Below are 22,871 nucleotides of genomic sequence, written 5' to 3' on the forward strand. Positions count from 1 at the left end.
TAACAATTATGACAGTAACATTGACTACTCATACTTATTCAAACTTCATCTATTTACACTGTTTCTCATGGAACCTGCTGCTTTATCAGCCCAAGTGAATAACTCCACGTCCCAGAACAATTAAATAAAAACTGTTTATTCAGATTTTATTTTATCATAATGCCAAAGATTCAAAACAAGCTTATCACTGTAGTTCCTTTAGAACCAGCCGACAACACTCGCCAACCTTGGCTGGATCTGACACAGATGAGTACTTGGAGATTTGAGACTGGACTCCCAGGGAGCGGGCAAGATCCTGGGCCGTCTCGTCCGACACCACCGTAGTTCCCAGTGCCACCAACAGTCTGAAGATGGCCTCCCGGTCCTGCACCGTCTCCAGCGCCCTGCTGGCCACTGACAGACATTGAGCTTTGGCCTCTAGGTCTGACTGGCCGTGGAGGCAGCCGGCGTAATTCAGCACCAGCGTCGCCAAGGCAATGTGGATGTTCTTGTTGCACACGGTAACCAGGTCAGCAGCGTGCGACAGCACCGTCTCCCGCTGTGCCAGCAGCAGGGCCCGGCCACTCTGCCCCAGGAAGCAGTTACACAGTGTCCGCAAGGCCAACATCTGATTGGCTGCTCGGCCCTCGGGCTTCATCAGGCTCAGCAGATGGTTGCACAGCGGGACGCCCTCTGCATCTCCACAGAGAGTCTGGTTGACCCGTGGGTGGCGCACCGCCAGTCTAAGGATGTCCAGGACTGGGAACACGATGTCTGAGAGGACACGTCAGGGGACCGTCACTCAATCATCCATCCATCCATCCATCAATGGGAACCAAAGCAAAAGCGAACTTGTCTCACCTTCTGGCCAGTGAGTGGCTGTCCAGAGCTCACTGATCTGCCTCACACTGGGACCTGCTTCAGACTCCGACCCAGAAACACACAACAGCAGCTGCTCCAAGTCCTCTAGAACTTCTGAGGTCAGCCGTTGGTCTTTGGGTGCTTCAGAGTTCAGTTCCTTTAGCTTGGCTGAGGAGCACATTTGGATCATGGGTCAATATTAATATCTCGAAGCCACTTGAATGATAGAGATCTGAATAAAACACTAAACTGCTGTGAAACACTATTATCCAAGAGTCATGGAACCGCATGAATTTGAAAGCTTTCTACTCTTGTTGTCGTGAAGTCTTACCAAAGATTTGTGTGGTATTTGCTTGCTCAAAGGCAACTCCATCAGTTTTTGGGAAGTAGATGTTGGTTGACTGCCGCAGGGCTGCAGAGGAGTACGCACCTCTGCCTGGGAGAGAGGCAACTATTAATCACAGACAGTGGAGTAGTGTGGACCGGAATGCGGAGGTTCTCACCTGTGAAGGGGTCGGCCACTCCCACAGGGACTCGAGGGCTCTCACCGGACCCGGGGATGTAGCGGCCAGCACCTGAATACACACAGTGTTGACATCGGATTGAAAAAAACATTCCAGGAGCAATGAAGAAGACCAAACCTGTAAACGGATCCGCACCAAAGCCAGAACGGCTGTCATTTGCACCAGGGATGTACCTAGCGCCACCTGCAACAAAAATATAGAGTCTTATTTAGCACCAGGCAGATGCACACAGACATCCTGCCGCCTGATGGCACTATATCTTCACATCTGTTTTTTAATCGAGGCTGCATTAACACACAGAGAGAAGGTCTGGTCTCACCAGTGAATGGGTCTGCCCCTGTGGGCTGGGCCGGTCCCACCACATGTCCTTTAGTGTTCTCAATGATAAAGTTGGCCACCTGGTCCAGGAACATGGGGCTCAGATCATTCTTCTGCAGGAAGTTGTGCGCTGTAAGCCAGGGGTCCTCGGATACGTTGTAAGGCAGCTTCATGGATGGGCCGCCCTCGTTCACGTCGATCGTAAACACGTAGTCGTACTCCTTCCCTTCATACACCACACTCTTGGACGTCTGCTGGTTGGAGCCGCCGACCACGTCACCGATCTTCTGCCACCTGCCGTCGCTGACGCTCCACTGGTAGGCCTCCACCTTCTGCCCGTCCTTGATCAGCCGCGTCTGTCCATCTCGGTTGCCTGTTGTGAGAAAACAGTGTGAGCCACACCAGCCCACGCACTGAGGTCTTCATCGGGACACCGTACCCGGCTCATCCAAGTGCTCACGTCCAGGAAGGTCTTCCATCTTGATGTCGCCGAGGTCGCCAGTCTTGGGATCAATGGTAGACTTGGAAAGCTCATCCTCAAAGGCCTTGAGCTCCTCCGGCGGGGCCATGCGATCCTCTGCTTCGGTGAAAATCCTGATGATGCCGTCACTTAGGAAGAACAAGATGACTGACAAGAGGGCAGACAGTCAGGACTAACGCAGAAAGAGCGAGACGGCTACCTGGCTCCCACAGCAATGTCTCCATTAGGGAGAATACAGCAGCACCAGACAGACTGAGCTGGGAGACGGATGGTCTGGCTGCACTCGCCGCCTTTCCAGATTCTGAGAGTTCGGTCTTCACCGGTGCTCACAAAGTCTGCAGAGAGACAAACAAGCCGTGTGTCACGGAAGCTCGAGAATTTTGTCTGAACGAATGGAATGAGAAAAGGATTCAAAACTGACCTTTGCAGTTGGGGAAAACATCCATGCTATAGATGTAGTTGGTGTGACTATGGTACACCTGCACACACTCTCCTGTGACTGTCCACCGTCTGATACTGGTGTCGTTACTACAGGAGAAGAACTCGGAGCTGCTGATCACAGCCAGAGCTCGAACACAGTCTTCGTGACCTGGAGAAGACCACAACATTAAGGACAGTAACCACAGCGAGACAGGTCTTACTTGTTTTCGCACCTGTGAACGTTCTCTCACATCGGCCTGCCTTCCACAGCCTGATGGTTTTATCAGCCGAGCCAGACAACATGAGGCCTTGTTCAGGTAAGATGGCCACCGCCCACACAGCAGCTGAGTGACCCTGGCCAGAGAAATTTTAACAATAAATCACAAAACTAGAGGCAGTGAAAACGAGAAAAAGAACCATTAAGAGAGACAAGTCGAGCAGAGTTTTTTCAGGTAAATATAGAGCCAAAATATCAAAAACTTGTTGATACCTGCAGCGTCATCATGCACTTCTCATTGAGCCAGACTTTGGCTGTAGTGTCCCAGGAGCCACTCAGAAGCGTACCAAACTTTCCAGCCGCCAACGTGCAAACTGAAGATAGACAAGAGTCGGTGTCGGGTTTGGCGGGACATTTGCACCTCAGCAGCATCAGCACTCACCGGTGTTCTTGTGTCCTTTGAGCGTGTACAGCGGCTGGGGCCGGTCCATGGTGAAAACACAGATGTTGTTGTCGTTGCCGCCGGTGGCAATGAGTCCTCGTGCGTACGTTTCATTTGGGGCAATGACGCAAACACAGGATACGAAGTTGGAGTGTCCTGACATGCAGTGCATCTCTGTGAAACTCTGGTCAGAACTGACGAGAGAGAGTTTTTTGATACATATAAAATAGTATTTACCCAAAATAGCCTAATCACTTGTTAATATCTAGAATTAAAAAGTCCATTGTCAACCTTCGTGACATGTTTAGTTCCTGGAAAATCCAACTTACTTCACGCTGATTCTGATTCTGATTCTGAAGAGACCATAGTTGGCCAAACAACCTGCACAACTGTCCTGTCGATAACTTCTAGAATTGATCTTTTTCTTTAACATATTCCTGTTACAGCGGTTATAATGATGACATTCCCAGTGCATGAGCTCAACTAAGAAACAGTCATTTCTTCCTGGTAAGATATTGAAAATCCGCATTCAGCATGAATGACAAAGCTAATTTTAAAAACAGTTCTTTCACATGCTTGTCATATTAGTGGGACCTATGTGAAAGTATTAATAATGAGTTCGTAAAAGGTTAATGAAACCATAGGGTCGCTGTCGCGAGTGAGTTTGACTGCCTTTAAAAAAAAGAAGTACAAGAATGACTCTGGTTAGCAGCAGGCTAACGCTACCTACCTGGAGTTGGGCACCCATATCCTCCCGGTTCGGTCTCTCGAAACAGAAACCAGCGCTCCGTCCGGGAACACCGCGGCGGCAAGGCCCCGGACGTCCATCTCGTGGCCCGCGATCGAGCAGCGCAGTTTGTAAGTGTTGGATGAAGCCATGTTCGCCAGGAGAACGCCGGGTCCCGTCTGGTGCTAAGATGCTAAGCTGTCAACAAACACCGGCTACGACTAGCGGAAGTGTGCTTTAGTCACGTGGGCTGCTGCTCAGCCAGCCCTGGTTCCTCAGGGTTCAGGCACTATACTCCAGTGGCGTTCGGATATGAAAATGTCTTTAGAGAAGATCGTTTCCTCGACCGGTGTCTGGAGAAGTGCAAGGTGAGAAAATGAAAGGGACCAAAAGCTTCAACTAAAATACTCAATAAAAGACAGAGTCGTGACTTTATTCACTGTCTTTTATTGTGTTATATCAAAGGCATGTTTGCCACAACAACGAACGACATTGCAACTTCCACCCGTCCATTCAGAATGGACGGAACACAGTTTCAGAGATTTTTTTAAACAAAATTTTGACCAGTGTTCCAATGTGTTAGAGTTTGAGAAATAAGATGATTATTGTTGGTTGTAGTAATAGCAGTAGGCAGAGAAGATAGTGAGGTGGGACATAATTTGAAGTCGTCTTTGTGCTGGAGATAATAACTGTCAATAGATACGTTTACCCAATCTATGACAGTTACCCATAGACAATAAACTGGACTGGGCTCGGAACACTTAGGCGTCTCTACTTCTTGAGGAGGCTCAGGTCCTTCAACATCTGCGGGACAATGCTGAGGATGTTTTATGAGTCGGTGGTGTCCAGTGCAATTCTGTTGGCTATGGTTTGCTGGGGCAGCAGATTAACGGTGGAGGACACTAACAGACTCAACAGACTCATCCTCAAAGCTAGTGATGTGGTGGGGGTGAATCTGGACTCCTTGGAGATGGTTATGGAGAGAAGGATGCTCCTGAAACGGAGGAGCATCCTGGACAACATCACCCACCCCCTCCATCCACTTCTGGTCCAATAAGGAAGCACATGGACCAATAGACTGCAACTGCCCAACTCAAAGACCGAGCGCCACAGGAGTCCATACAATTCGTCCCTGAAAAAAATACAATGAAGTTTTTTTTTGGCACATTTTCTGTTCTTGAACTGCATTTGTTGCGCATTGTTTTTCTAAGATCTTTTGTATCACTATTTTTTTTTTTTGCACTTTATAATATAATTTCTTTTTAATTTATTGTGATATGTTGAGTACAGAGCATGTTACAAACACAATTACCCTTGGGATTAATTAAGTTTTTCTGATCTGATCTGATTATACTGTAATAGTTGCATTAATAGACGTAATAGTACTGTTGGGGGAGTGCTCATGCATATGACAATATTGGATTCTGATTCTATATCCAAAATTATATAAGCATTCGTATCACGGCGTCTGACTTTGAAGTCTGCTTTATTTTGAAACCTACAGATCGGAAGGCAGCATCTGGGCGTGCGTTGGTTTCCGGTCCCGTCCGGCTCCGACACATCGGAGGAGGGAGTGGGCTCAACCGCACCGGACTGGACCGAGATCGCAGGTGAGGCTTTGTGTGCGAGTTAGGATGACACCTGTCAACAACAACAGATCACGTTGTGTCTGCTGTTGTTGGTTGACGCGGTTAGCATACTGAGCTAACAGGCACCGTCTAAGCAAGCGCATCCACTGTCGCACCGGAGGACACGTCCATACCTTTACAGTTAGATACGCTCATAAAAACAGTATTATCACGTGAAGTAGCACATAACAAGTAATAAACACAGATAAAAAATAATAATCCAGTTAAATTCAGTGCGCATACTCGTCCTGGATACTGACTTACACTGGCATGCCGATGACATTTGTAGACAATTAAACCAGGAAGTGAATGTGCAAAATAAATGAGCAGTGGTGGGTGCGTTAACTTGATTGTTGGGGAGTGTATGTTTGTGCGAAAGGTCATTTGCAGTTGTGCCTCGGACGATCTAGATCTGTGTTTCCTCGTGTTTCTGCTTTCCATTTACTACTAGCGTGTGTGACAGGAATTACTATGGTTGTGTGTTTACTATTCACGTGTGGATTTAGAGTGTGTCACAATTTTAGTTGTTGGTTGTACATTTATTCATAGCTCATACTAACATTTGAATACAGTTATTATAAAGTCAAGATTGATTTCCATATTTTTCTTTTATGCTTGTTTGTTGGGCATGTTTATCCTGTGTGTTCCTGTGTGTGTGTTTGTGTCCGTATGGTTGTTTTGTGGGCATGTGTTTCTGACTTTATAAGTATGTTATTGATACCCATATAAACATGTGATTTTAAATATGTGTATGGATTGGGCATGTAGCTGGCCCCGTCGACCCAGCCGCCATGAGACCGCACCTCCACTTTGTGGTTGACCCCATGGGCTGGTTCTGCATCAGTGTGGTGTTTGCGATCTGGCTCTACAACAGTGTCTTCGTGCCCATGCTGATTCTTCTACCTCACTACAGAGAAGGACACATCCCCCTGGCTGTCATCATCTGTGAGTGTCACCATGTTTTAGATTACGAGTCAGAATAGTTCCAACACTAAGCTCTCTGTTTAACATGCAGGTTATTATGCTGCATCAGCATTCTGCGTCCTGGCCTTGTTCAGAGCTTCCACTGCAGATCCTGGTCGTCTACCTGCTGACCCTCACATACCCCACTCAGGTAAGTCCAGAAAGTCCTCCTGATGTCATCTGAAAACTGTTGTTTGCTTTGAATCACAGATTTTACATATTGTATTTTATTATTTGTTTCATATAGGACAATGATACAAAGACTTGAGCCGCAAAATATACGTAAACGTCAAACAATGATCATGTATATTGATGAATAAACAACGTGAACTGGCATGTTTTCTTTAAAAAAAAGCACTGGTCATGAACCTCCCGTAATTCAAAAGTTCAGTATTTAAAATGTTCATGAAAATAATTATTCTGATTCTGACTGTCTCAAGACATGTACAGAATAAATAAATAAGTAAATGCGAGAAAATGAATTTGAAATTACCATGACAGTGAATTCCAAACCCTAAAAACACCAAAACTTATTTTTGTGATGTATTTGTTGGTTGCTGTCTCTCAGAGCGCCATCTATGGGAGCTGTGCAACAAATGCAACTTAATGAGGCCGAAGAGGTCCCATCACTGCAGCAGGTGTGGACACTGTGTACGCAGGATGGACCACCACTGTCCCTGGTAAGATACACGCACACACCAGTATGAAATCAATGCTTGATGTCCATTTGTTTGCAGGATAAATAACTGTGTGGGGGAAGACAACCACTGGCTGTTCCTGCAGCTCTGCTTCTACACTCAAGTCCTCAGCCTGTTCACGCTGCTGCTCGACTTCTGTCAGTACTACTACTTCAGCCCGCTGACAGAACTGAACCCGGTTAGAGTGACGTCGAGATCATGACGCAGGAGAGTGTAGTTAAAATCAACAAATGTGTTTTTTTATTCCACAGGACGAGTTTACTACCAAACATGAGCTGGCTCTGGTGCGGGTTTCAGCTCTCATGGGTTTGGTCATGTTTGGTGGCATGAGCGGTTTGTTCTATAGTCAAATGACGGGCATCCTCGCGGTGAGTGACAGTGGATTTTTCTATTAGTCATGTAGAGGCTTCTTTGAGCTCAGTGGTCCTCTTCCTCCAGGACATGACCACCATTGAGAGGATGTCTACCTTCTCCACTGAAGTGTGAGTGCATCGACTAACATGCTGATGGAGAAATTTAAGCGCTGACAAGTCACAGTAATGTTGTCGAGTTACAGTAATTATTACTTAATACTGACAACTCTTTTAGGGTTTTGTCTTCAACATTAGGAATGTCTGATATTGATTTGTGGATATACAACACTGTACACTTGGATTCCGTTACTAACTGTTACATCCACCCGTGGTAGAAGCTGCGGGAGAAAATACACTGGTGTTCGCAGCGCTGTTGTGCAGTGATGATGCCCAGCCTTTATCATTGCTGCTTGAGAGATGTGGAAGGGAATCACCACAGCCCTTTTAAAATTCTGAAATTTGCTGTGGCCGCCACTAGGTGACATCATGATGTACAAATTAGATGATCCCGAACTTTGGGTCACACAGAAAGAAAATCTTGTTGACAGTATTGCTAACCATTTTCAATCTACAGCCAAGTGAAATAGTCATACCAAAGTAGATTATTTCATTGAAAAAAACTCTGGCTAAAAGGTTTACAATATCAGTCTAAAATTGGGACAGTACTTCAACTTACGTTATGTAAACATTTGTGTTTGTCTGAAACCACAGACACTCTTACTCATCCTGACAATGCTCATTGCAACCAACCAAATCTGACTTCACAAATCATCCAAAACATTTTATCTGTGCAGTACAACTTTGTAAACAGTTAAAAAATCATGTTGGATCTTGGAATGAGGCCCAAAGTGCGCTCTCTTTTGCATGAGCTACAAATAGAAAAGCCATAGAAAAAGTAAACATAGCAGTTTAATACAGTGCTGTCAAGGCTTAAAGAGTGATGCTGGTTCCCCTGGAGTGGTTTGCTCTAATTCTTATGCTTCTTGTCCTTGAGGTAGATTTTTCTGAGTGACTTTAAGTCTCTCACTGCTGTTGCAAACGATTCCTCCACTTGCCAGAGACAAGCACTGAGCAGCCAGTCAGTGCTTATATTGGTCTTCATATTAATGTAATTGGTGTGAATGGCTGTGTTTTGGGAATGTATATCTTACATTAGCTTTTTGTGTTTGGTTCTTAATCACGTGATGTGATGTCATGAAACACCGGATACATTTATTTCACTGTATATGTGATTTCACTGTGCATGAGTTGTTCTGAGAGTGATTGCTTTTCTTTGTCTGGATGACTGGCAGATCTGGCTCGAAGCGGTCGTGGCAGTGGGCACTGGAGGAGGTTTGTGGAACCCGCTGGAAGGTCTTGTGGTTCCTTCCGGTTCGCAGCCGCAAGTCTCTCAGGAGTGGACGTCACTTTCGCGGCCTCGTATGAAACGACAAGCTACTGTCAGGTCGATCTGCACACACGAACCTTTACTAAGCTGCGACTTGTGAGTGAGGCGGGGTGGATCGCTCGAGTGGACTGTTGGAGCAGCACTGATGCAGCTGAACTAAGCAGTGCCTTGTCTCTGTTCCTCCGTCTCTTGCATTGGTTTGAAAAGGCAGAAGCTCTCGCTGGAAGCCTTCGAACAAAATGACGTTGTTAGAATTTTATCTCAAAACATTGCTGTTTCAGACGTTAAGACCTGTTTGTCAGGTACATTCACAAAACATGTTTACTCACTCATACCTCTGAAGTTAAGTTCCTGTAGGATGTTATCACTGTTGTTACTATTTGTTTACAAGGTTGCTCCGGTGTCTTTTAATCACTTGCGTTTTCTGCACATTGTCTATGCTGTCACAACTGCTGATTCTGTGTGAATTACAGGTAAAGGAAGGCGTGGACGTCCAATTTAAATCCTCTATTGTATTGTATTGATCAGGGACAAGACGAGAGACGATTGAGAAAATCGCTTTTGTTTTTGCTGTTTGTGTGAGTGCGTGTGGTCTTGTTTAGGATGGTTAGGTTTTTGTTGGGAGAAGCTGGGGGAAGCATTATGGCAATGAGAAACCTCACAATGGCCCCACAAAGGTATAAATACAATTGTGTGTGTGTGTGTGTCTATAAGCCAAAGATCAGAGACAGAGTGGCATATTCACTCTGTTCATTTATCCAAAACGTGCACTGATGTTTGTTCTGGCACTTTTAAGTAAATGTTTTTCATCAATTAATGTACATTTTTTATTTGTTTTTAGAGTGACATTTGAGTTTTTCTTGTGTCCTGGGGTGTGGCTCGTGGATATTATACTATGTTAAAAAATTTTTTTTTTACGGTAAAGCAATAATGTTTGTTCATCAATTTATCTAAGATTTATGCTTCTCTATATTTGGTGGTGTGAACTGAGGGTTTCACTTGTTGAGCCCTGTATTATAGTGATCAGTCTACTCTTCATCACTCCGTTAGTCTTCATTGCGCCTCTGAACACTGTTCAAATAAACCAAAATTTACTCAGTCCAGGTGTCGCCTTTGAGAGAGAACTCTGATTGTATCTTGCAGTGAACTGCATGTCGCTTGTGACAAACCCATGAGGAAACACGAAAGTGTCCTTATTTCCAGATTCCAGTGGGTGGCACTCTCTGCTTTAAAATCTTTGGATTTGTACAACCAGTTCAACGAAACCTTTCATCACTATTGAACCAAGAGCGCCTCCTACTGAGCTCTGAGAATGAGCAGGGGAATCAGCCCATATCTCCCAATACTTCCATGTACTTCCATCCACCTCTCAGTTAAGCCATTTGTCTGTTCATCCTTGAGTCAACTCAATAATTCAATCTCCACAAACCAGTGTGGAAATGTGATAATACACCTTCCTTTTTCACAAAAAGTCCACCCTTCAATAAGTTCAGTTTCTTTGTCATCCCTCCAAAAAACACAATCCTGCCATCTGCCTTTATATTCATTTACAAAAAATATGTATCCACCATTCTTGAATCAATCCAACTATAAATCCATTTGGAGTTCTAACCATCTGTCTTCACCAGCAGTTCATCAATATATCCATCCTTACAGATGGAATGATGGGTCTACACTTCTGTCATGAATTGTCCATCTATCCATTCCCCTGTAAATCTTACAATCCTTCCATGTATCAAGAGACCAACTCCCTATACATGTTTTCTTAAATCCAGTTTCCCATCAATCCAAACACAGCAAACTGTTCACTCTTTAAACATTGATCTTTCCTGCTATCCTTATGGTCAACTAGCAACCCACCCACCCTCCCTTCTCCAACATTCTATCTATCCTTCCTTTTACAGTATAACCTGCACCTCATTCCCCTCAATTTGTCCAGCCAGCTGAAGTCTCTTAATAGAACAGTAATAATACAATTATTAGTCCAAGAGATGAAAGCCTTTGTTGGTCCCTGGATCTGTTTAACTTGTTCAACTGTTCAACTTGCACTTGAAGATCCTACTATCATCACAAGCTTGGCTCCATCTTGTCCATGTCTTCGCCTGTCTCTGTATGTTTCTGGTGCTTTACTGTCTCCTCAACTTCATTATCTCATAAGATCATAAATATCATAAAGCACTTTCTGTGTAACCTTTTCATTACTTCATTACTCTTTTGGACATTTCCACCAGATAGTTTTCACTACTTTATACAAACCTCAGCGTCCATCAGATTCTCATTCATCCTTCTAAAAATCTGAATCTCCATCTACATCAGGTGTCTCAAACTGATGCAGTAAAAAGCCACAGAGTAGCCCGACTAGCAATTGGTTTATTCCAGTCTTCTGAGTGGTGAAAAGACGTTCTCTTGACTGTTTGGAACAGAAGCCTGCACCTACTGTGACCATTTTGTGGATCGGTCAGAGACCCCTGGTCCGCCTAATGAATGTATGGATTTTAATTTCATGAGATTGCATTGCCTTATTCAAACGTTGATCATCTTAAGTTTGGTTCAATATATTTCACAAACTTCTAAAAACATTTTCCAGCTCTAAAAATGAAATGTATGACAGCAAACATTGTTTAACATTAAGCCATCATTGTCATAATATTTGACCCACGGTCCTCTGAGAGCGTGTCTCCCTCAGTAATTAATAATTGGCTGCTTGCTTTGTGTCGCTAATCTGCTCGTTCAGCTGCGAGGATCCAACCAAAGACCGGCTGTCACTTCCTGCCATACAACAATAGGGCCCACCACGTCCCCCTACCTGGGGCCGGGTCAGTGGTGGCTTGGCGTGTTGCACCAGACAAGGATTAGGGCAGAAATTATAATCTGCTATAATTATTGTGCTTCAAACTGAGGTCCAGATGGAACAAACAACCTCGGCAGCGGGTCAGAACAGGTGACCTGCTGTTCTTGTCTCAGGTGTGATCACATTTATAGTGTAGGCGGCAATGTTTATGGACTTCAATGGATAACGCTCTCAGTTCTTTCCTGCAAAGTTTTTTTTTCTGTTAACCGACATGGGCTTGTATTCCATTTCTTGCATATTTATAAATATGATAATCAATGCACCTGACACTTAGTTCTACAATGTGTTGTTCAACAATACAATAGCAGTGTTATTACCCTTCCGTGTGCGTCCGCGTGTACTGAAGTGCACGTGTGTCTGTGTGTGAATGTGGATGTATTGATTGGTGTATTGATTTTCAGGGCAGCTCTCGGTGAAGAACGTAGAAATCCAATTAAAAGTAGAAATTTAATCCAATCAAGACGAGAAATATCTATCGATTTTTCCTCCTAAATAATCAATATTGCGAGGATGGGAAGTGTGAGGGTTCAGCATTCACTCTCTCACACAACTCTCTCACACACACACACACACACACACGTCAGATCAGGTGAGAGAGTGATGACGTAACTGACTTGAGACATTTTGCTCTAGAGAGGTGAATGATGTCGTCTTGACCATTTAATCTGTGAAAGATTTGAAGACAGGTGCAACACTGATGCCTGCGTCAACACAGAAATGACAGATGGGATCCCTATGAGGAAATGTGAACAGAGGAAATGTCGAGGGAAAATGGTTTACTATGTGAAATGTTTAAACAACACTTCAGAGTGGTGAAGTTCAATTAATATACATCCATAAAGTGGGAGTTCATACACTTTAAAAAAGTTATCTCCAGATCGACTGGCTTTTACCTCCACAAAGTTCCATTTAAGAGTTAGCTTAGCCACTTCTTGCAATTTTAATAGGGTCCAAAGGATCTTGTCAAACAGTTTTTATCTAGTAGTGGGCAGGTGAGCCATGCACAACACTTTCAGTGCTGAGGGGTTTAATACGGCCTCCCACCCAGGCATCCTTCGGACATCCTCATGTCAAGGTCATGAAAGAAGTAAAGAAAAAAAAATGAAAGTAAAAAGAAATATATATGTGTGTGTATATATATATATATATATATATATATATATATATATATATATATATATATATATATATATATATATATATATATATATATGTAGGAGAGGAATGAAGGTTAGCCGCAGCATGACAGAATACATAAGTGTGAATGAGAGAAAGCCAAGTGGACAGGTGAAGTTAAAGGATGCAGAGATAAAGAAGGTGGGGGATTTTTAGTACTGAGGCTCAACTGTCCAGGGCAATGGAGAGTGTGAGAAAGAGGTGAAGAAGTGGGTGCAGGCAAGATGGAATAATTGGAAAAATGTGTGAGGTGTGATGTGTGACAAAAGGGTGTCGGCAAAGAAACAGTGGCACTGAGGAAAAGACAGAAGGCAGAGCTGGAGGTAGCAGAGATGAAGATGCTTGAGGTTCTCTCTGGGAGTGAGCAGGACGGATAGGATCAGGAAGCAGTAGATCAGAGGGACAGCACATGTCAGGTGTTTAGGAGACAAAGTCAGAGAGGCTAGATTGAGATGGTTTGGACATGTACAGGAGAGATAGCCAGTACATTGGTAGGAAGATGTTGAGGTTGGAACTGCCAGGCAGAAGGTGGAGAGGAAGGCCAAAGAGGAGATTCATGGTCGTGGTGAAGAAGGACATGAAGTTTGTAGGTTTGAGAGAAGAGGAAGCAGAGGACAGGGTGAGATGGAGGAAGATGATTCGCTGTGGCCACCCATGAAGGAAGAAGCTGAAAGGAAAATAAATAGTAGCACACAAGATATGTATCTATGAAAAAAAGGAGGCACATGCAATTAATAAGGTTAAGTGGAGTCAAACCGACGTCAACACAGATGAGTGAAGAGTAAGAGCAAGAGGTGGACTGAATGATGGCTGAGACAGGTGATGGATTTAGTGGTTGACAGTGCAAACAATGTGATACTGTGTGTATTGTTTTGTGTGTGTGTCTGTGTGTGTACGTTTCAAACTCCACACGACGCGAGTGTGCTTGTGTACATCGTCATTGGTGGCTGCTGGTCACATGCCCTTGCTTCTTCACACTCTATTAAACTCCATGAAATCGTTTTGATTAGCAGATTAACTCCAGTTTTTGTATCAAATGCGCGTCAGATTGTCGTCATTAGTGCGGGTGTAGTGGGTGGGGCTGGGGGCAGCGTGTGTGTGTGTGTGTGTATGCGTGGGTCAGTGAGGTCTACGGGTCATGGTCCGGCGGGTCTCAGTCTGTCTCCGGCGCAGCAGACGTGAGGACTCTTCCTCCTGATGAAGATGATGGTGGGCAGTGTGGCTGACAGGTCCGTGAAGTGGCAGCTCTGTTATGACAAGTCAGCAAAAACCTGGTGGATGGTGAGTCAGCGCTGCTGTGTCATTGCTCTCTTGCATCTGCCTCTAATTCCTGCTTTTATTGGCAATTTCCTCTGCTCATCAAGAACTAAACCAGCACAAACAATCATAAGTCAACAAAAACCTCAATGGAATTTCAGACTATTTCTTTCTTGTTTCTGTTCGACTGTGTTCAGCTACTCTTTTTACTTGCTCTTTGTTCGCTCTGCACTGAAAGTTATGAATGTATGTTTGAGAGTTTCCTGATGAGAGTCCTCAACAAGCGAAGCAGAAAAGTGCGTTAGATGTTTATCTTTCTAAAGTCAACAGTTTAAAATTCCTCTGTCACAACCAAAGATCTTTTGAAATCACATTTTTGTAACTGGAGGAGTCTGACTAGCCACAAACGGCCCGGTTGTTCCGCCAGCGCCTTTCTCATCATCAGCATTCTGAATGTGTAATGGCATGAGTAATGAGCTCAGATTATTCTGTTGGGGCAGGTTTGTTTGACGCCGACTGACCTTTGACCCTGCACGTTGGTATGTGTCATAAACAAAACCAGAATTGTCTGAGCCGTCTCCTACACAGCGCTTTTATCTCCTCATGACCATGAGCCTTCAGGGTCAGTGTACATCGCAGCCATTTGAATTTTACCATGGAACCTAAAAACATGAAACGTAAATGTAACCACACCCCCACTTCACTGGGGGAAAGAAACGAAAACTAGCAAACAAATGAGCATTGACTTCTGAAGATGTTGGACTGAGAAACACTCTCAGGGTGGCGACAAATGAGAGCATGTATGAAGACGCGGGTTGTATGGAAAGAGGAGGACGGCAGGAGCCACGTCTTTGCAATGTGCACCAACTGTTGCTCCAGCTGAAGACAGTTGGACATCGCTGTGCATAATTGAATTATGGTTGCTGTGCTAGATAGTAGCGATGTTCTACAGTGCATTACATTGATGGCTCCCCAGAGTTTATTTATTATTAGTAAGCGGCGACTTCATTCTTTATTTTGTCATTACATGAATAGTTCACAATAACAGTTCATGATTCCATTTTTTAAGTTTCTCAAAGAGCTGCTTTGGTCTATATGTTTGGAGAAGTAAGAGGAGTCTGCACCATGATGCTGTACATATGTGTCTGACCTTTCATTGACATGTCAGTGATAGTACTATCAAAATAAAATACACAATTCCCTACTTTTGGGATTAATTATTCTTTGCTGTTACATATGTAACTGCAATGAAAAATGAAATGAAATGAAAAATAATAATACACTGAGTAAATCTCTAACACCAGCCTCCAAACTACCTGGTTCAGTACAGGACCAGTATTCTCACCAAGATTTTGTTTGACCTCTATAAAGATGTCCTGATGAATCAGGTCAAGTTCTTGTTCCAGATCCACACTCGTGCCACTTTGTCTGGTCAGACAAGGTGAACCAGTGGTGTGTCTTCAGCTGATTTTGCAAATGTCAGGGTCGTAACAAGTCGTAAAAGTGGGAACATAGAACCTGTCGGAACAAAACTGCTTCATTCCTGTCAACAAAAGTGGTGTAATGACAATGTTTACAACAGCAGGTCCCCTGCGGATGGAGCCATGTCCGCCTCCTGCCAGTCAAAAATTGCTGCTTTTCTATGTTTCTGATGAATCACTCGTCAAAACCATAATCCACATGAACATCTTTAAATAGGAAAAAAAGAGGAAAAGTCTCTTTTTGTAATCATTTTTAAAAAGTGAAATAAAGGGATGGATTTTGTTTTTTTTTAAAACTTATTTTTCACAGCGAGGGATTTAGCTAAGCCAAATGTGCCTGGAACCACATGGCAACTCACAGGAATTGCAGTGGTTTATGAGCAATAATATTGAACTGTAATTCAATAATAATAGCGTCGTAACACTTACCAGTCAGTTCACTATGGCGGTGTCATTCACTGGGGCAAACTAACGACCTCGGGCTTCGGTATTTTCCGTCTCTTCTCGTTTTTCTCCGTATATGCTCGGCATATCCGGACAAATACGCCGCCCACCAATGCGAATAATAATTATTGAATAATTACAAGTTATTCCCACTAGAGGGCAGAAGATCCACATTAATATTACGGCCGCTTTTGTTAGTAAAAAACAGCATAGAGCGACGGAACGTTTTGGAGCCACGCAATACAAATTGTCAATGAAGTAAAACTGATACGCAGCTAAATACAAATTCGAATGAAATTCCAATCGGAATTTATTAAAAAAAAAAAAAAAGTCTTATGCGCACCACAACGCCAATAAATGTCTCAACACAACTTGAATCTAAAAACATATTCCAAACAAAACCACCTTTACATTTCACACATTATGTTCAATTCACAATGAATTAATGGACATTGATGTCTGAAGGAGGACAACGCTCAAGTTGGCTGGAAGAAAACATGAATGTTGCTCATGAATCATTATTATATAACACTACGAGTGATAATGATAGACTTGTGCCAAATTAAAATTATTGCCAAAACGACAAGAACCGACATTAAAATAAATTAGGTTAATAAGGTGTGTTTCATGAATTACGCACACGCGCACGCGACGACGCGCACAGACAAGTTCGGTGTCGAGGAATATGTACTGTACACAGTTTTATTTGAAAACATGTCAAACATTGACATGACGTGAGTCAATAAAGCGGCCGAACATTCATGGTGGTGGAGTGTGTAGTAGTCACGTGGGTTCGTGTGAACTCAATGGTCCGGGTTCAGAGTCCCGGGCCGCTGCTGCCGCTGCTGGCGACCAATCAGGAGCCGGGATGCCGACACTGTCGCAACCACGGTCAAGTTACACCTGTCTATGACAGCATAGGCCGGAAAATGCGCTTCATTTCTACAAAATAAGAGTGAAATATCAGCGCGAAACAAACGTTACTTCATTGAACAAATATATGAAACGAATTTGCTTAGTATAATGAAAAAGACATACCACAACTGGTAGTAATGTCATTATACAAGTATAGCAAATCTTAAATGGGAATTCAAATTGTAATAGCTCAGTAATAAAGTTAAAATTACAAATTCATATGGCAGACCGTCCTTTCATACAGAAGCAGGTGATTCATTGATGACGATTAAATGACATGAAGCGCCGCTATTGCTGTGACTAGTAATGTCTTCGGTCGGCGGACAGTCATTTTTAAGAGGGCTTGGTTTTATTTTGAAGGCAAAACCGGATACAATGATAGTAGTGTGCGAAGAGCGGTGAGTGCTGTGCCGGGGGCATCGGAGTGTGCGAGTCAGTGAAAGTGAAGGCGGAGACCCGCGGAGCCGCAAACTAAACTCAGCCTCTTCTGGACCTGGTTCAAGTCCGGTTCCCCGGTCCAGAACCCGCCCGAAACCCGAACTCACGAGCGGTGCCGAGCTCGCGTGAAATAACCTGCCAAAATTTGACTTCCGGTGTCTTCGGATCTGTCGCGGGGAAAAAAGTTTGACGTGAGAATGTGACGAAGTTCGTGACGAAGCAGAACCAGGACCCAGTTTACTGATGCAGTTCAGTGCCATGGTAGGTGACACACTCGCGCGCGCACACTCGGACACAGAAAAGCCATTTGAATATGTCAATTTGGACTTTAGGTTGACGGTGCGTGTTGAGCAAAAAAGTTGATGAAATTGGCGGAGCAGGGTGAATTATGTGCAGCGCCGAACACACGGACGCGCACGCACGCACGCACACGCACGCACACACCTCGGCGTAATCCCGGGTAGCGGCTCCTCAGCTCCGCGGACTCGAACCTCTCACTGTTTCTGGATGGTTTTGTGTTCTCACGCGGGTTTCTGCTCCACAAGAGTCCGGAATGACGCGATAGATCCACCAGAACCAGAACCCGAGTGTCCTCCGCGCCGCCGCCTCGTCATGTACTCTCCCATCTGTCTAACTCAGGTATTTCTCACTTCTTTTCTCATCCAAAATGTTCTCTGTGGTGTTGGACTTAGTGAGAAGTTCTGGACCCGCCACCTCTGATCTCTAGATCGGCCAATGTGCTGCGTCAAAAGAGGATTTCTGGTTTTTAATAAACAGAAATCTGGCAAGAAACATCATCAGTAGGAATGTTGACAATTTGTCATTTTTTCAAAGGATTGAAAACTTCTATGTATTTAGTAAAAAAAAACAAAAAACATCTCAAATCGAGTTTATTGATTTGCGCTTTTTTCCCCAAGGCTTTAAGGCATTTAAAAAGTAAAGTCTGATGATTCATTGAAACGTGTTGGTTTATTAATAGTGCTCTTAAACTCATTTCTGTGCTGATTTGGAGGATAAATGTGCTGCTTTTGTGATCAGTAAATATTAATTTTATTTTGAAGATGCTGTAAAATCTACTGCTGATCAGTTACATATTCAAATCTTTTTTTCTGTTTCATTCATTGAGACGTCAACTGTAATTTCAGGCCGTGCTTTCACAACCGTGGTCATCCGGACATTTTCGCTCAGGCTGCTGTGTAGGAGGCTGAGATTACAAGTGTCACTGCTTTAATTCTGCCGCATTGGGTTTAACGATCTGGTCCAACGGATGCCACAAATAATCCTTAAACTGACTTAAAAATTTCTGCAGTAAAATCCATTTGCGGTGGGAAAACACTTCAAAATAGGCAACCACTTAATGTGGCGAAAGAATAGAAAAAAATGATTTTAAGAGCATTTAAATAAAATGTGCACCAGATTCTAGAACTAATCATTATTTTGCGACTTGTTAAGATGTAAATATTTGAAGTGAAAACATTGGGCAAGGTTATGTGTTGTCTACTTTCCAAGCTTTGGAGAGGCGAGCTCTGGACAGAGGACGTTTTATTACCATTCATTTTCTTGTAATGCAACATTTTGACAACATGCTGGTAAATGCTATACTTTGAAGTAGTCGTATCTTTTGGCAAAGCAAGGAGGATATTTTTACGCTCCTTGCAGGGTGTTCTGGTTCAAATCTTTTTTTTTTCTAGCTACAATTTCTTCTCACAACATTTCTACTCTCTGGCAAGAATTCAAAATCTAAATTTGTAGATAGCAGAATGTCAAAATGAGCAACTGTGTTTTGAAGTGGTTATCGCTCTTTTTCAGTGTCTCCTACACAACAGAGTAATTTTTTCTTCATTGTATTTGACTGGGTTCAGATAGAAGATGAGACTAGTGATGTTGTTGGTGTTTTTATTCAATAAACAAACCATGTTATGTTAAAAACGCTCTCATTTTAAAGGTAATCTAAGACTGTTATTTAGTTGAGAATATTTGAAAACACCAAACCGTTCAGCTGCTGAGCTGGCGGAGCTCAGGTCAGTGCTGTTGAGCAGGTGGATTGACAGCTGCTGCTCAGGATCGAAGCCAGTGATTGGGGCTTTGAAATCGTAATGGCCGAGGATGTGTTTGTTGATTTATCACGGATGAAATGTGAAGCATTGTTGCTCATTTTCATAGTGAGCTGGGAGGGATTGAATTTTGCCATGGTGGAGGAGGCCTCTTAACCCAAGTGTAGGAACATAAATGCAGAAAGGACCAGATATTAGGTAACAGCTATGATTGCTCTTTTTAAAACATGCCCTTGTGCGAAGTGTGTCATTCATTTAATTGTATTGTTTGTATTGAAATAATACGTGGTGGCAAATTTTAATATTGTTTTTTAGTCTTTTTGTTTGATCTTTTTTTAAACGTATACTTTATTTAAGAGTGGTGATGTCGCCTTGTTGTGTATTCTATCTAAAGACGAATTAAGAATACAATTTAACAGCTTTTACCTGCACATCTATTGCTATGAATATATAAAAAAGACAAAATACTAATCTGCTGCATGATGGAAAACCTCATTTGAGATGGAATTGAAAGACGATCACATGCATATCAGGTTGGAGCTCTCTGAAAGTTTCATTTTAATGATATGTTCAGTCGTAACACAGTCACCTAGGGCCACGACTACTTTTTGCAGTATATTTTCTTTAATGTGTCGCAATCTTTTTAACCTACATACTGGTTTCCTTTTTAGTTTTTTTCCCCTTTGAATCTTGGATTCATTTGTAGTTAAGAAAAAAAATGATATTGTTCCATCTCTCATAGATTAGAATTATTGAATTATGTCAGTAGCTCAGCTGGGTTATTAACACAGACTCTATAGTAGCACTGATCAGTTTGTCAGGATGAGTCATGTCTTTCCGTTTATGGACCGGAGGACAAATAATGAGACAGTTTTAAAGGTGATTTAAACCAGTGATTGAAGAAGCTATAGCTGAGGACATTTGGGGGACTGTACCAGTTTCACTGTCACGTATTTACCCACAGTTGAAGTTGATCTTGAAAAATGATATTAAAAAGCATGTTCTGAAAAAAATAAATAATGTGCAGGGCACGATGAAATTAGAATCGAATACTTGCATTTGCACGTGTTGAGTTGATTCGTTTAATTTTGAGGTCTGACTTGTATTTTACAAGTAAGAGCTGTGATCTGCTCTCTCCACCAGGATGAGTTCCATCCCTTCATCGAGGCTCTCCTTCCTCATGTGCGCGCCATTGCCTACACCTGGTTCAACCTGCAGGCCAGGAAGCGTAAATACTTCAAGAAGCACGAGAAGCGAATGTCCAAGGACGAGGAGCGTGCCGTCAAAGACGAGCTGTTGAGCGAGAAGCCGGAGGTGAAGCAGAAGTGGGCATCTCGACTGCTGGCAAAGTTACGCAAAGACATCCGGCAGGAGTACCGCGAGGACTTTGTGCTGAGTGTGACGGGGAAGAAGCACCCGTGCTGCGTGCTTTCCAACCCGGACCAGAAGGGAAAGATCCGCCGCATTGACTGTCTGCGACAGGCCGACAAGGTGTGGCGGCTGGACCTGGTCATGGTCATTCTGTTCAAGGGAATCCCATTGGAGAGCACGGACGGGGAGCGGCTGGTCAAGTCGCCGCACTGCAGCAACCCGGCGCTCTGCGTGCAGCCCCACCACATCACGGTGTCTGTCAAGGAGCTGGACCTGTTTCTGGCCTACTACGTCCAGGACCAAGGTAAGGCCCCTCGGTGACAGAGGATGCCCTTGTAATAACACTGTAGTGCATGCATACACACCACACGAGCAAACTGAAGCATCACAGGCTCTAATGCAATATGCGAAGATGGGTACATCTCTATGAGGGTGACACACACACACATCATAAGACAAGAAATTATCAATTAGTTAAGAAGTTATCAATTCAGATTTATGATCAAAATACACACACAATCCCACTGTAATTTCATAGGCATCACTGATAATATTTTTTAAAACATTTAAATTATTTAACTTCGAATCAATGTTTTCCGTTTAATGTCACAGATTTTCAGCATTAACATATCATTTATTCTGAATTTCGCTCAAATTAAAATTGGAAGTATCACATGTACTTCTGTTTAGGTGAGATCAAGGAAACCGATGTGTTTTGACAAGACATTTCTCTCCTAAATTCTGCATCCTTCTTGTCAATAATGGATATATTGTCGCTGGTTCGAGCTCCGGGACGGTTGCCGTGGCAGCCACTTGGCATCGAACTCTCTTTTGTGTCTGGCAGGATCTTCCAGCTGGCCCTGCTGCGTTGACACTTCATTGCTGCTGATTTAATTGAAGCGAGATATTTTTTGGTCGAAACTGAAGTTCTATAAAGGTCACGTGCTCAACTCATCTTTTACTCGATTCAATAGTTCCTTTTCGCGTCGCGACACGACAGCCGCGTTGCCACCTTTGGTCTGCGCAGCCATATTATGTACCGCGTGACGCCATTTTGTTGGCTTGAGTGCCAGGAGGCCGTCCCCGCAGTGGCGGTGGTGGTTAGCAGTTTGGACGGTGGCATCAAACCCTCTTTGTCTGCTCCCGCAACTCTTTGATTTGCTGGTTGGCATCTGCAGCGGGCACAAATGAAGCTGCTGCTTTTGTTCGGATGCAACAAACAAAAGTCACACACTCAAGATGGTGCTACAAACGTAGCTTTTTTGGTGTCAATTGTTTTTTTTTTATCAATAGTATAAAGATTGGGTGGAGTGTTGCCATGCCAACTGACTCTTGGATATAAAAGTAGACTCACATATACGAAAACACACATGAAACTCAAGGTGTACACACACGCGCACACACACAGTGATTTCTGTATTACCAGTTGGACAGACTTGGTGGAGGTCTGTCAGGTCGTCTTATCGTGTCAGAACACGCCAGCCTCTTTGTCTGTTTCTTCCTCTCACTTTGGAATGTGGACTGAAGCTCGTCTTCAGGATTAATATTGTGATTTATTCACACTGGTGTCAGATGTCTCAATGTTGCAAAAACAAACATCACATTTGATGACCAAATGACAGGATTGATAATTGTGTTTTCAGGTCAGATCTGTTAAATCTGTTACAAATAAAATAGACGAGGCTGTTAATGATCATAAAGTCCCTGAAGGTCTGTCAGTGGAGGGCCACAGAGGTCAAGTTCAAGTCCATGTTCCTGCCTGTTGGTAACACAACCCGTAAAACACTAGTGTCTCCACTTTCTCCATGAAAGGTGACGAATACAGAGCAGTCTCTGACACGCTAATGGAGTTCGTGTTAACTACGTGACCTCTGACCCTGAGGTCC

General features: G+C 43.5%; 3 protein-coding genes across 10 annotated transcripts in view; 2 read left to right on the forward strand and 1 right to left on the reverse strand.

Annotated features, from left to right (window-relative positions):
• Window positions 1–120: 120 nt before the first annotated feature.
• On the reverse strand, window positions 121–4,368 carry plaa (phospholipase A2-activating protein). The gene is made up of 13 exons (XM_053859896.1): window positions 3,973–4,368; window positions 3,243–3,436; window positions 3,074–3,174; window positions 2,817–2,937; window positions 2,585–2,752; window positions 2,363–2,498; window positions 2,122–2,291; window positions 1,684–2,055; window positions 1,482–1,547; window positions 1,344–1,415; window positions 1,172–1,276; window positions 841–1,008; window positions 121–753 (listed from the first exon to the last, which is right to left on the reverse strand). The coding sequence occupies exons 1-13, from the start codon at window positions 4,119–4,121 to the stop codon at window positions 185–187; spliced, it is 2,391 nt and encodes a 796-aa protein (XP_053715871.1). The 5' UTR covers window positions 4,122–4,368; the 3' UTR covers window positions 121–184.
• A 1,136-nt stretch (window positions 4,369–5,504) lies between these two features.
• zdhhc21 (zinc finger DHHC-type palmitoyltransferase 21) lies at window positions 5,505–11,878 on the forward strand. Of its 2 annotated transcripts, none has more exons than XM_053859637.1 (8): window positions 5,505–5,579; window positions 6,366–6,542; window positions 6,613–6,711; window positions 7,129–7,240; window positions 7,298–7,436; window positions 7,510–7,626; window positions 7,697–7,740; window positions 8,904–11,877. In XM_053859637.1, exons 2-8 carry the CDS (start codon window positions 6,389–6,391, stop codon window positions 9,034–9,036), a joined length of 798 nt encoding a protein of 265 aa, XP_053715612.1. In that variant the 5' UTR covers window positions 5,505–5,579; window positions 6,366–6,388; the 3' UTR covers window positions 9,037–11,877. The 2 variants fall into 2 exon arrangements, with proteins under 2 accessions (XP_053715612.1, XP_053715614.1); XM_053859639.1 differs by having other exon boundaries at window positions 5,547–5,579; window positions 6,511–6,542; window positions 8,904–11,878.
• A 5,538-nt stretch (window positions 11,879–17,416) lies between these two features.
• LOC128755269 (nuclear factor 1 B-type-like) overlaps window positions 17,417–22,871 on the forward strand; it is a 36,639-nt gene continuing 31,184 nt past the window's right edge. For 2 of the 7 annotated variants that reach the window (XM_053858476.1, XM_053858483.1), the window contains exons 1-2: window positions 17,837–18,199; window positions 20,758–21,289. In XM_053858476.1, the coding sequence (XP_053714451.1) occupies window positions 18,068–18,199; window positions 20,758–21,289 (664 nt within the window). In that variant the 5' untranslated portion in view covers window positions 17,837–18,067. The other 5 variants (XM_053858479.1, XM_053858480.1, XM_053858482.1 and 2 more) reach the window with 5 other exon arrangements.

Source organism: Synchiropus splendidus, chromosome 3 (genome assembly GCF_027744825.2).
Source record: "Synchiropus splendidus isolate RoL2022-P1 chromosome 3, RoL_Sspl_1.0, whole genome shotgun sequence".
Lineage (NCBI taxonomy): Eukaryota > Metazoa > Chordata > Actinopteri > Syngnathiformes > Callionymidae > Synchiropus > Synchiropus splendidus.